The 13,457-nt window shown below is 36.7% G+C and overlaps 1 protein-coding gene across 2 annotated transcripts in view; it reads right to left on the minus strand.

Annotated features, from left to right (window-relative positions):
• Positions 1 to 3,442: 3,442 nt before the first annotated feature.
• Positions 3,443 to 13,457, minus strand: part of LOC142619223 (uncharacterized) — a 34,345-nt gene continuing 24,330 nt past the window's right edge. Inside the window, exons 2-5 of one of the 2 annotated variants that reach the window (XR_012841463.1) lie at positions 8,022 to 8,174; positions 7,054 to 7,158; positions 4,836 to 4,891; positions 3,443 to 3,588 (exon numbers count right to left, since the gene is read on the minus strand). Coding sequence is in view for 1 of the 2 variants with exons in the window: in XM_075792292.1 (XP_075648407.1) it covers positions 7,075 to 7,158; positions 8,022 to 8,174 (237 nt within the window). In the remaining variant the exon portion in view is untranslated. Of the gene's footprint in view, positions 3,589 to 4,835; positions 4,892 to 6,806; positions 7,159 to 8,021; positions 8,175 to 13,457 lie in introns of those variants that run through there. The other variant, XM_075792292.1, reaches the window with a different exon arrangement.

A 13,457-nucleotide genomic window follows, 5' to 3' on the forward strand; every position in this document is an offset into this window, starting at 1 on the left:
AAAGAGAAACATTTACATCAAAAGAATAAATCCTCTAAGGTAGGAAGAGGAGGATCTTTAATCCAAATTACATCATAAGAGACATATTTAGTAAACTTAGCCAAAGAATGCACCACTGAGTTGCCAAATCACTGGACACATGAGAAACAGCCTTTGCAAAGACCAGCCACGAACTTTCTTATTTCTTGCAAAATATGCCCAAGTTGTGAATATTTCATATTCGGTAGAGAGAGTTGAGTATATAGATGTGGGTTGGAGGGGGTTGTCACAAGTCCACTGAACATGCGTCTGGTATCCTAGGAACACGAGTTTGTTGAATCTGAAATTCTTTTAACAAGTCTGCTACTCTTCTATTCAAAGCAAACGGTTCCTGAAGCTTTTCACCCACTATAAAGTGATTTTGTCTATTCCATAACAACCATGTTTTGGAATAGAAATAATTCTACTTCATTTTGATTCAAACGTGCATTAATTTCTCATATAATTTAATAAAGTTCAGCTGACCTTTCGTTCTTTTTTGTTTTAAAATTAGTGCACTTCCTATAACTTATTTTGTTTTTAGTACATGCTGCCAGCCCGTGGCATTTGCAAACCCACAGGCCACAGTCACATGTTAAGCAAAATGGGCTTCCACTTTCCTAAACCACAACCGTAGATACCATAAGCCACGGATCATGCTTTCAAAGCTAGGGAAATGGATCTAATATTTACAAGCCCACTTCATGACCTTGCCAAAGGCACAGCTCTGTGGACGGTGACGCAAAAGGCTGCCATTCAACAACATGAGCTACTGCAATTAGTTGGTCCTCTTCTCTTAGAGTGGAAAGAACAGCCCCTTCTGTGAGAGAGAATGAGAGAGACAAATCGTTGAAATTTTGTGTTTTGCTGACGGTGGGATCTGAACTTGGGTGCGAGTTTATTAATTGTGTGTTTTCAAATTGTTTTCTCTGTCTGCTTTTATTGGCCTTTAAGAATTGAAAATAGGAAACAGGTAATTCTACTCCTAAGCCACGTTTCAGAACTCGTGTCTTCAACTCACGTTTTCCTTATACAAAATTTCTAGGAGGTGGAACACCACAATTTTTGGCACAATTGTTCACATGCCAGATGTAGAAAAAAAGTGGTGGATTCCAACAAATCACAAAATTATGTGGCAAAAGTTGTAATTTTTTACGTTGTACTACAGAATTAAAATTACTCTTTTGTTTAATTTGCAAATTTATCATCGAGAAAGTCTATAGACGCTAAAAATTAACAAAATTTTATATATAATGATATGGCAGATTGTTAATAATAAGTAAAAAAGTTATGTCAATATTTAAGCTAAATGAGAACTTATAAAATCTTACCAATTCAATTAGTGTGAAAAATATTGTGCATTTTTTTTTCCTATATGTAGCCTTGCTCATGTATGACTTACTCTTCATTTATTTCGATGTAAAATATTTTATAAAAAATATTTTCATTTTACGGTGTTTAAATTCATTTGCAACTGTCTATTTCATGGTAATTTTTTTTTTCCTTTTAAATTCTTCAATTAGAAACAGCCAAAACTCAAAATTCTCACCAATCTAAGCTAAAATTCTCAAATTTTAATAAGAAACACAGCCATGAATCAAACCACCCAAACTCAAATTAGTTATAAAAGAGACAGATTTGCAACCAAAAAAAACAGATCTGCAAAAAGCCAAAAACACAGATTTGCAAACAAGCAAAAAAAAAAACCCAAATTTGCAAGGACCGGTGGAGATCTCCAGAATTTTTGTATGACAGGTGCAGTGGGGATTTGTATAAAACAAACCCAGATATACAGGGCTAAGGGAAAAAAGAAAAAAACCCCGATTAGAAAATATTTAACAATTGACCAGATTTTATAACAAAACAAATATGTAAAATGTGTAAAATATTTTCATTCGAAACAAACACAGAGTTAATGTTATGCCAAACACTGAATTTATCACATAAAAACTCATCATTCTCACAAATTCACCGGACAAGACCCACCATGACCCAAAAAGAAAACACTCATTCATTGAAAAAGCCCACCACACCACACATTAGTGTCACTACTCACAAATTCATCGGACTAGACCCACCATAGCCCAAAAAGAAAACACTCATTCAATGGAAAAGCCCACCACCCCACACATTAGTGTCACAGATAGGGAGTTACGGTATTGAATGGGGCAATGGTGTTCAGAGTTACTAGTGGGTTCTTGTAGTGTTGGAGCATGGACATATGTAGGGGGTGGATAGGGTTTGTTCTCTAAATTTTTTCGATATGAGGTAGGAGATGGATCTTGAATTTGATTTGATTTGGCATGACCCTTGGTGTGGAGATATGTTGTTGAAAGTTGCTCTTAGAATTCTCACATTGTAGTGGACTGCAATGCAACAGTAGCAAATAATTTGGATTTTTCAACTGTGTACATTACGTGTTCATTGGACCCGTTCAGAAAAACTTAGAATTGGAGCCTTTGGTTCATTTTTTGATGTTTTGTCTGAAAGTAAAGCAAATAGGAATGGAGAAAACATACTTCTTACGCGTACGCATAATGGAGAAACTGCTTTAGTCCATTAGCATAGTGGTACATTAGCATCTCATGGCTTCTCAAGTCCCTAAAGTATGATTAAATTAAAGCCACAAATACAATAATCACCAATATCCCACAATAAAGTTGGCCTGGTGGGTGTCTGAGAGCTGAAAACTATAAGGCATACTAGGCCAAATTAGGTGTAACAGGAGAACACGAGTTATGATGCCCAGATCATATCTATAATCAAACTAAACTCAATTCGTCATTCTAGACTCCAATCCAAAACAACCAGCCAAGAAGAAAAAATAGAAATTCAATCCGTAAACTTCCCCTACATTACAACAACTGGTCATACTCTGGTGCACAAAATTGCACTTTTGCAAGGTTTGCGAGGTAATTGGTAGTCAGCCTTATACCCCCAAATCTTTTTGGAGAGGCTGATTCCCCGAAACTTTCCCTATTGCATTTGCATATTTTATTAGATACCAAATATGTAGTTATTCTCAACGAACATGGTGGAAAAACCTATTTTCAAGTGTGGCCTCCAAGACATGGCTTTCATGGGTGCCCAATGGCACAGGGTAGGACACTTGCACGCACGAGTATTTTACATTTTCCTTTTGATCTCCTAGTCAACCGCATCCAGAAGAACAAAATAAAGTCTTTTATACTTCGAAGAGTATGTTTCTGTGTTAGTGTCTACCTATCTCAGCATGTTGAGGCAATGGCTGTGCATGACAATTGAGATCATATATATATATATATATATATATATATATATATATAGACACACACACATATATATACATATATACATACATACCAAAAACAAAAGAATGATATGTGAGAGAGAGAGAGAGAGAACAAAACCCAAAAAAGGGAAAAAAATTAATATGTACCACTTGGCCTTTGGTTGCTGAGACATAGGCCTGCAGTTCTGACTCAATAACCTTAACCAATGAATATGCTCCAAGCATGTTCTTCTTTTCCAGCTGACAAGCTATTTTAAGAACTGATACCTTCCCAGTTGATTGATAAGTTGATTTAAGAACTGCCAAAATAAGTTACACATGTAATATACCTAGGATTTGATACATGCAGATAATTCCAACTCTTCAGTTGTTTAACACTATTATTATTCATGCAGAAGTTAATAGTGCTGAGTACCAAGAACACAATAAAATTTCAAGTTAGCCAGAACTGGTTAAGTACGGAATTCATACAATTAATAAATAAGCCAGCTCAAACAATTGCTTCCTATGTTTATAATACCATATAATGGATTTTAAGTAATTTCTCCAAAATAACAAATTTTATTAGCACTAATATATAAATTGAGTTGAGAAAGTGAAATAGTAAATACAAAAAGAGTGAAAAGCCAAGAACTATTACTTACGCCTCCCACTCCCGCTCCCCACACATCTCCAACTCTTCCCTTTTTTTTTTTTAGAACTTTTCTTCTTCTTTTCTTTCTTTAATATTTATTTATGAGAAGCCACCTTGGGCCATATCATTAAACTTCCAGTCATGAAACAGTGTTGTCATCAAAAAGCATGTGTGAATTCCTTCACCTAAGCATTTTGGACTTCTGTGTTGGTGTCTATTGTCTTCTTTGACTTAAGAAATGCCAAAATATTTCAAGAGGGCGCTACAACACCCACGCCTTTAGTGATTGTTGTAGAACCACATGATAGGTAAACAAAAATCAAGGTAAAGCCCCTAAAACGCACCCAAGCTGAACCAGTCATGAATGCTTACCTTTCAATTCCTAACTTTTATTTATCAAAACCCATTTCCCTAAATCAATTTAAATAATTTTTAAATACAGTCAATCTCCCAGTTTTTTCAAGATTACCCTTTGATCCACTAACTAAAACTGCAGAAAATATGAAAAAGAGCTCCATTTAGAAAGCTTCAAGTAAATGATATAAAAAGAAATTGAGCCATTTTGAACTTCTAGGGCAAACATTTGACTAAAATATCTTTAGATACATAATTTCACAAGCCGCTACTCCAAATCCTGATTAGCTATACCATCATGCCACAAGAATTTATCATATTTCAAACTCCCAACAACATTTCGCGTAGCAAGAAAAAGATTGTTCCACATGCACAGCTCCTACTTTTTTCCTACCTATGCTTGAATAAATTAACCTAGAATTGCACTAACAAGAACTCCTTAGTGAAAAACTAAAACTTGAGACAGCTCATGGTATTCAGTTATGCATTTTATTAACATTTATGAAAGAAAGAAAATTGAATAAACACGTAAAAATTTAAAATAAAAGCTAAATATACCACTTTCTGCTGGCCAATATAGTACTCCTAGCGCATGACCTTTAAATCATAATCACCTAAAAGTTCACAAAGTTGAATTATATTAATTTTATAACAAAAATTACTACAACCATAATACAGGTTAAAAAAAAAGGTAAAAAAATAAACGCATACTTTCTTCTAACTATTCTAAACGGGAAAGGTACCAGAAAATACCTTGCAAAATGTATGTGTCCTGGAATTGGACAAGCTCCCAACAAAGATCCGGAGTGGTCTTCGGAGGGAGAAAAAAAAATGAAGCTATATAGTACAAAATATACCTTCAACCATAAATACAACCACAAACTGAGCATACTTTCTGGCATGTAACAAGTCATTTAAAGCACAAAGGAACACAGCCCTGCAAATGGAAAGGATACAATAGAAAACCCCAGAGAAAAAGAAAGAAGGAAAAAAACAACGAGAATATCTGTACAATATATATTAATGTAAGCTTAATAATTAATTTTGCTATGCATTGTGCCACGTCAGCCACCTATTTCCAACTCATTCTGTCTCCTTTTTTGCTTTTCTTCTCCATATTATTTCCCACCGTATTAGTTACACTTCCTCCAACATTTCCCCTCCTTTTTTGCCTTTTTTTCGCTGACTTCTCTACCTTACCATTACTTATTAGTCCTGTGATCATTATATTGTAATTTCACTATTCATTATTTGTGAGAATTTGAATAAATACACAAAATTCTCAAGTTTGCAAGAATGAAAACCAAAACAGTTTTGTTTATAGTGCATTATTGTTTTACGACAGTATTAGTCAATCTTAATGACCTTTTATAACAAGGGTTTGTAATGAAATTGCAAGTCTTTCAATTCAAAATTCCATAAAATTATGAATTTTGGATTTTCAAGCATCCAAATCCCAAGTTCATATCAAGAAAGAAAGAAGCTGTCATTTCACAAACATTTTACCAACATTGCCATCCCATACAACCCACCATTGCTCTTTACATTGTCATCACTACCATTGCTGCTGCTGCTATCACCATCATTATTGATAGCACTAACATCATCATCATTGCCAGTAGCACCAACGCCACCACTGCCATTGCCATTGCCATTGTCATTGTCACTGCCACCAGTGTGCACTAAACCACAATCATCACTCACCCCCACGGCCACCCTTTTTTGCGACTACTGCCACCACTGCCATTATCAACACTGTCTCTACTACAATCACTACCATGACCTCCACCACCACCATAACACCATATTACCATCACTACAAACACCATGATACCTTACTAACACTATCACTATCACCACAATGACAATTTAAATTGGTGCAGATTTTAAGATACTCATACAAATTTTGAAAATTTGAATTAATGGGAGTGAATTCTCGTTCATTTAAATCTTGTCATTTTGAACTTTATATAAATTTCTCAAATTCATCTTTTAATTCCAAATGCATCCTTATATAATTTTCCATTTTGGTGCAATGTCTATATATTATAGAGATACCATAAATAGAGATAAATACCCTAACTAAAGTATGTTTACAATTGATCTCATATTTCTTGAAAGAGCATTTTTTGAAGATATCACTTGGGCCCTCCTTCAGCTCCGAGTCTCCAAGGGGTCAGTATATAATTTATGTTTACTAATATTATGCAGATTTTATGTATTTTATTTTATTTTGGACAGAAGAGGAATGCAGCTGACTATAACACCTACAACAATCTAATTAACTGTTCACACTCGAGAAACTGACTACTAGAAAAATCTTCATAGTACATTAAATTCCGTTTTCCCACAACACTTGTCCTAATCAAAGCGTAAATACTACATGTCAACCTCCATTTTATGGAATGCCATTTCTTCTCTCTCTCTCCAAATTTTTAGTGATTTTTTAACACATGGATGCTCAATCTTTGATGAATATGCCATTTTTTACCTTTCAAAAAATATACTGAATTAAAGAAGTAGAGGCAAACTAAAATTAACATCAGTAGAAGTCCTAAAAACTGACATGTAATTAAGGAAGTAACAAAGAGTACAACTTCAGTTAGAATAGAGTTGAGGAAGAAAATACGTGTGACAGATCCTAACTAATCTGTTGAGGATTGTAGCTGAGCCTAAAAATTTTGTGACTAAGGCTTTATTGTTGTTGTTGTAAAGAATATACTGGATGGATTGTAAAATGCAAAATAATATTTACTGAATGCTGAGCACTGCTTACTCAAGCAACATTTTTGTATCATCAAATTTGGCTCCTTTTGCTGATAATCTTAGAAATGAGTTGTCCAAGTTCTTCACCACGATCTTCTTGTACATGATGTCCTGCCTACAGAGCATAACATTAAACTGTATGTTTTCTACAATAGTAAGAAACTTAACAACTGAAAATATATGGCAATGATGATCAGTTTCGTACTTTCTGGCAACCATTTTATTATAGCATAGATGCAAAATAAATATACAAATCTATTACAAAGGACCACTAAAAGGATATGGCAATAAGTTTACTAGCAGAGAAGCGTGACTAAACAAATATGCACAATAGTTCAGGAAAACAATTAAGGACTGTCAAAAAGCCTTAGGACCACAGTAATGACAACTACTTCAAACAGATATGAAGGGAACATGAAGAGAACCAAAATAAAGGGAAGTCAAAAATATTTTGTAAATGGAGTTTTCAAAAATGATCCCAAAAGGTAGCTGAAATTTTTGGAGGTTGTGATTTGGTTTAGGATGCAAGCTTCTAAATGAGCAACAATGAAAAAAGCCCAAAAATTTCTATTCCACCCCCTCAAGCCCAAAATCAAACATGACTTATCATACTAATAAATGTATAGAATGATATGAGGGAGGTTAGGTATTGGTACTATAAACTCAGGTCCATAAGAATCAATTCTATACAACTGTTGGAGGATCCAGCATAATGCTTATAAAATCTATTCACAGTGCTGGAAAAGAGAACAAAATTGAAATGGAAACTATAGAGGAAAATATTGTTGCAGAGAATGAGCTTAATGAGTGACAATGCTCAGTAAATGATATGAATTTGGAATGTGCACTTGAAAACTCACAAGATTGTAGCTGTTAATTCTTTGATACTATAGCCTTTATTTTGTTTTGGTTTTATTTTTCTAAATGGTAAACTAAGTTTCTCAATCCATACACATGCATAAGAGAATATTTTTGTACCATTGGTAGTTCTACAAGCTTATGGTTTGAATCCTTGCAGAAATCTTCAACTCCATCATAGTTCAACCAGCGATCTCTTTGGCCCCAGAAAACTGTAGTTTGAACATTCCAATTTTTATCTGTGAGTATCATCTGCATATCCTCCACATAGGTCTGCCAGTAAAGAAAAGACAAGAAAAAAGATAGAAAAAGCATCAAGAACTAATCATCTTCCCCAAGAAAAGGAAAAAAAAAAAATCATACACCTGCACGCGTACACACAAAACTAGTCATCTTTATCTATGACAAAAGAAGCTTGCATTGGAACTTTTATAAAACACAAAAATGCTGTATGAATAAATCAACAAGACAGAAATTTAGCACAAACATGTGTCCCCCCATACCTAAGAGTAACATTTTGACGTGGTAATCCAAATCACACACACTGTGTATTCAGCAAATTGTCCTCATGTCTGAGGAGTTCTTAAATTGGCCTGGGGAATCAGGACTAAATGGTCAGATTCAGATTTTCCATCAATAACAAATGATAGAGTACATGGTATAACACCTATTGAATTTGCACATCAGCTATAGATGTTTGTAAAATTAACTCCCACAAAGATGGTAACCTATGAAGAGGCACTGTGTATTCAGTATACTTCAAGGCAAAAATAATGAAAACTGCAGAAATCTTCCAGCTATGAAGAGAGAGAGAGAGAGAGAGAGAGAGAGTAAAATAGAACTTGAAGAGCATTCCCTAATGACCCCTACTTCTCAGTTAAGATAACAGGATTCAAGCTTGCACGCTAGGTAGTCATCCGATAGGCCAAGAGTCGATTCGATAGTCGAAGTTGGAACTATAAGCTAGAAGAGGGTAGAGAGAGGTTTTTGATGCTTCCCGATTGCTGCCCGGTATCAGTTGCCAGAGGAGATAAATTGTTTTCTGCACAAGGCGATACACAGGACACGGATTCAAGTGTGTTAGGTTGTCACCGATGAGGAGTGATTAATCATATTCATTGAGTTAGTCACAACCACCAGAGGAGGGAGATAATATTGCCTTAGAGCTCATTAAGGGACTATCCTTTATGCATAAAGGAATCAATTCTTATAGTAGTATCGGTCTCGTTCTTGGCCTCGACCCCAGCGGGGCTTCAATCTAGATCTCGATCTATGTCTTGGCCTTGCAGCCAAACCTTTAGCCTGTCTGTCCTCATCCCACTCCATGGATAGACATCAGTTCCATTCACCGGATTCCGTTTTTCCCTTTTATTTGCGCCCTACTGCGGCTTTGCTACTGTGCTGTTTTCTTCGGTTTCGATTGCGGTGAAGGTGCTTATAATGTTCGTCGGCAGCTAAATCCTACTTCTACTTTGGACGGACGTTCTGTGCATGCATGCCATGCTGGATTTCATAAATCTCTTATAAGAGCTCCCATCCATTTCAAGGCGGAGAAAATAGTAAAATAACCCTCAATTCCCAACTATATAGTTAGCAGGCCCGGTTCCGAAACTATATAACATAATAACATCTCGAGTCTTAGAGGCTCGATTTTAGCCCATAAATCGAGTCTTTGAGGCTCGGTTTTTGCAGGTTGATGTGGACTTTTTGCCACGTGGCCTCCACCTGGAAATTGAGTCTCTAAGACTCGATTTATATGACGTGGCCATCTCGGTATGACGTGGTTGATCCACGTGGTAAAAGAGGAAACTGAAACCGAGTCTTACAGACTCGATTTTAGTTTGGGGCTTTTTCAAACTTAACGCCTCTCACACTGATACTCTCCCCTCTCTCTAACGCACCAGACCCTCACGCTCTCACTCTTCCTCTCACATGCATCCAGACCCTGACACTCTCACTCTTCCTCTCACCCACCCTCACTCTTACACACCGAACCTCACTCAGTCTCACTCGCTCACCCTCTCCACTCTCACTCACTCACCCTCCTTCAGTCTACGCGATCTCTCAAAGCTAAACCGAACCTCACTCAGTCTCACTTGCTCACCCTCTCCACTCTCACTCACTCACCCTCCTTCAGTCTACGCGATCTGAGAAAACCTTGCTCTGCGCCTCCACTGCCTCCCTCTTGCTCACAGAGAACAACTTGTAAGGTAAGTGAATGTATATAACTTTTTTCTTTGTTCATGGATTATTCCGAAATTGCTAGAAGTTTGCTATGTTTTTTGCTGCGTTGAATCTAGGTTTATTAGAATGGGTATTTTCTGTGTGTGTGTTTGGTTTGGGATTTTGGGTGTTTTTGTTATTCAATTGTGCTATTGCTATTCCATAATATTGTGTTTGTGCTATTGCATCTTAGAGTAGTGATTTTTAATCTTTGTACAAGCGACTCACTCTTCTACTTGAATCATTCTTGTGCTTTGAAACCCATTAGGATTTTGGTGAATACTCAGGGTATTGGCGTGCTAGCATTAATTGACTAATCAGTAGTTGAATACATCTAAATGGTTAGGGATCTTTATTAAATTTTCGATAAAAATAATTATCTCCCAAATGTGGGGAGAACATGTTTCCTACAGCACCAACTACATTTTTTAATATTTGCACTTGCTTTTAATATTTGATCCCATTGGTGGTTTTTAGTTACATCTAGCATGCATCACATAATGTGTTAGCATAGATGTGTTAGCTGTAATTTGGCCTTTTCCTTGATGATGCAATGTTAAGCAAAGTTTTTCTTGAATAGATGGGCCATTATGCCCATGTGAAACAATAACGCATCTATGAGAGAAGTTTAAGTAGACGGTGCCAACGGTGATCACCCATTTAGAGCTCAAATGGGAAAAAATTGGTCACTTTGATATCTTATAACTAGAGTTTCGCTCCTCTTCTTTGTAGCTCATAGTACAAGAATTTGACAAATATCTAATTTGAGGCATGAAGATCTGACCATCTGATACTGATGGCTGACACTGTTGAAAATGTGACGTTGATAGCCATTGTTTAGCTTATGTGAGATAGTTATTATTCTACTGTTATAAGTATGAATATTTTGATCTAAATTCAATGGGTTGACACCATTAAATCGTAATGATATTTAATAGGATTGATCACCGAATTAGTATGTATATAACATATGGTGAGGTCTTGAGCTTAATTTGGTGTTGACTGTTGATATGATTTAAAAATGTACGCACTAATTTTTCAGTAGTTATGCTTGGAGTTTTAATATCATTCAACAATTTCTTATTCCTTGACATACTTGATGTTGAGCTCTTTTGGAAAGTAAAACATCAAAATTTGATGATTTTGGATGCATTCATTTGTCTTGTGCATTTATGAGTGATAACATAATGTGAAACTTGTATCCGTGACTGTAGGAAAATGAAACTGGGTTGCTGATTATTTCAAGAAACAACAAACGCTCCTTGAAAATGCTTTTTTAAGCTCTTAAAGTGCTTAACCAAACGAACCCATGGTCTTTAGTTTTTATTGTTTTCGGGTCCAATGCATGTTGCCTAAGAGGGTTTTGGACTTAAGTTTTTATTATTGTTGAAGTTGAACTGAACAACTCCATGTTTTAAGATCTTTGTTCCAGTGGTCTTGTACTTTTGCATCTACTGATCTATTGTGGATTTCATAAATTCACTTTCTTTTCGCTTGTGTTTCTCTTGTAAAATGTTAGGAGGGCTTTAAGGAGACTTGTTGTTGAGTGGCCTAGGGGATGAAAGGTAATTTCATTAGCTGAATGGAGCGAGGAGACACACTTAGCTCTACAACACAATTTAAGGTACATGGGATTGAGGGGGTTTGAGGCTTCGGAAGCTTGGATTTTTCAATCAAGCTCTCTTGGGGAAATAGCTATGGCATTATGCCACAAAGCATTAGTCCTTTTATGGATTAGGGTTGTGGGAGTAAATTTGGCGAGATAGGGATCAATGATGTTTTGTTTAGTTATACCTACTTCCATAAGCATATTGTGTGTTCATTTCTCAAACTAACTGCTTATCATTTTTGTGTAGTATAGCTGCTGCAAATGCTGGGCGGATTGACTATACGAGCCTGGACCCATTGACAGTCGGTGTTGTCAAAGCAGCTCAAGCATCGGTCCGAAGCCATTTGGAATGGGCAGGTAAAACATAAAACTAAAGATTTAACTAATGTACATGCATTTAATTTATACAATGTACATGCATATGCCACCCATATATTAATCCATGGTTCGATCCTATGCAGGATCCAGGATCTATTACCTGCCGTAGCCGTAGTTCAGAGTTCTCCAATCGAGAGCCAATGGTGGACGACCGAGTCAGGAACATCATCAAGGCAGTTGGTTTGGAGGGACTCCTTTGGGTCCCGGGTAGAGAGATTGACCACGGTTTGATAACTGCCTTAGTGGAACGATGGCGGCCCGAGACTCACACCTTCCACATGCCACATGGTGAGATCACCATCACATTACAGGATGTGGAGGTTCTTCTTGGGCTTCCTGTTGATGGTGACGCTATAACAGGGAGCACGCAGAAAACTTGGGTGGATGTGTGCCGGGACTTCCTTGGCTTTCAACCTATAAACCAAGACAACCATAAGCAACTTACTGGTCAGAGGATTCTCATCAACCGGCTTTTGGAGCAAGTTGCCGATCCATTGCCGCCTAATGCTGAAGAGGACCAGCTGCATAAGTATGCACGATGCTACATCCTAGCGCTATTGGGGTACACAATATTCATGGACAAATCCGGCGATAGGGTGCATCTAATGTGGGTGCAACAGTTGGAAGACCTTCGTAACCCACGAAGGTACAGTTGGGGAAGTGCTTGCCTTGCATGGTTATACCGAGAGCTATGCAGGGCAAGCGAAGACACTAGTCAGATTGGTGAGTGCTTACTGTTACTCCAGTATTGGGCATGGGCCAGGTTCCCCTATTTGTGCCCCGCAGTTGAGCATGGTCCGCCAGTGGGTGCTTATGGTCCTCCAGTGCGTGGTCCATTGTCCTTGAAGTAAGTCTTTACCTCATGCACGTCATCTACATTATGCGATCATTCCCTAAGCTTATAATAATGTAACTTGCTTTTATTTATTTATTTTAAAGGCTTCTAGCAATTTTTTATGTCAACATTGTGTAAATTTCAAATAGAGGTTCAATATATATGATTACGTTAATATACTCCAATTTTGTGATTGTCATGTGGCTTGCATGTGCTTTGTTTTTTATAATCGAGTTTCTTATTCTATTGTTATTATTAATTAAGTAAATATCTATAAGATGATCTTAGTAGTTATAACATTGGAATTATCTCTGTATGAAATAATCGAGATATTGATCTATTGCAACTGATTGTAGGTGGTTGTGGGTCCCAAACAAGAAAAATAGGCCCGCCCACATCTTCAGGGACAGATATCGCGAGCAAATAGCTTCAATGTTGCCAAGCCAGGTATGAAAATGCATTGTTTTACATGTTTAGGAACAAGATATTGGATTGAGGGGATTTGAAATAT

The sequence above is a fragment of the Castanea sativa genome, chromosome 12 (assembly GCF_040712315.1).
Source record: "Castanea sativa cultivar Marrone di Chiusa Pesio chromosome 12, ASM4071231v1".
NCBI lineage: Eukaryota > Viridiplantae > Streptophyta > Magnoliopsida > Fagales > Fagaceae > Castanea > Castanea sativa.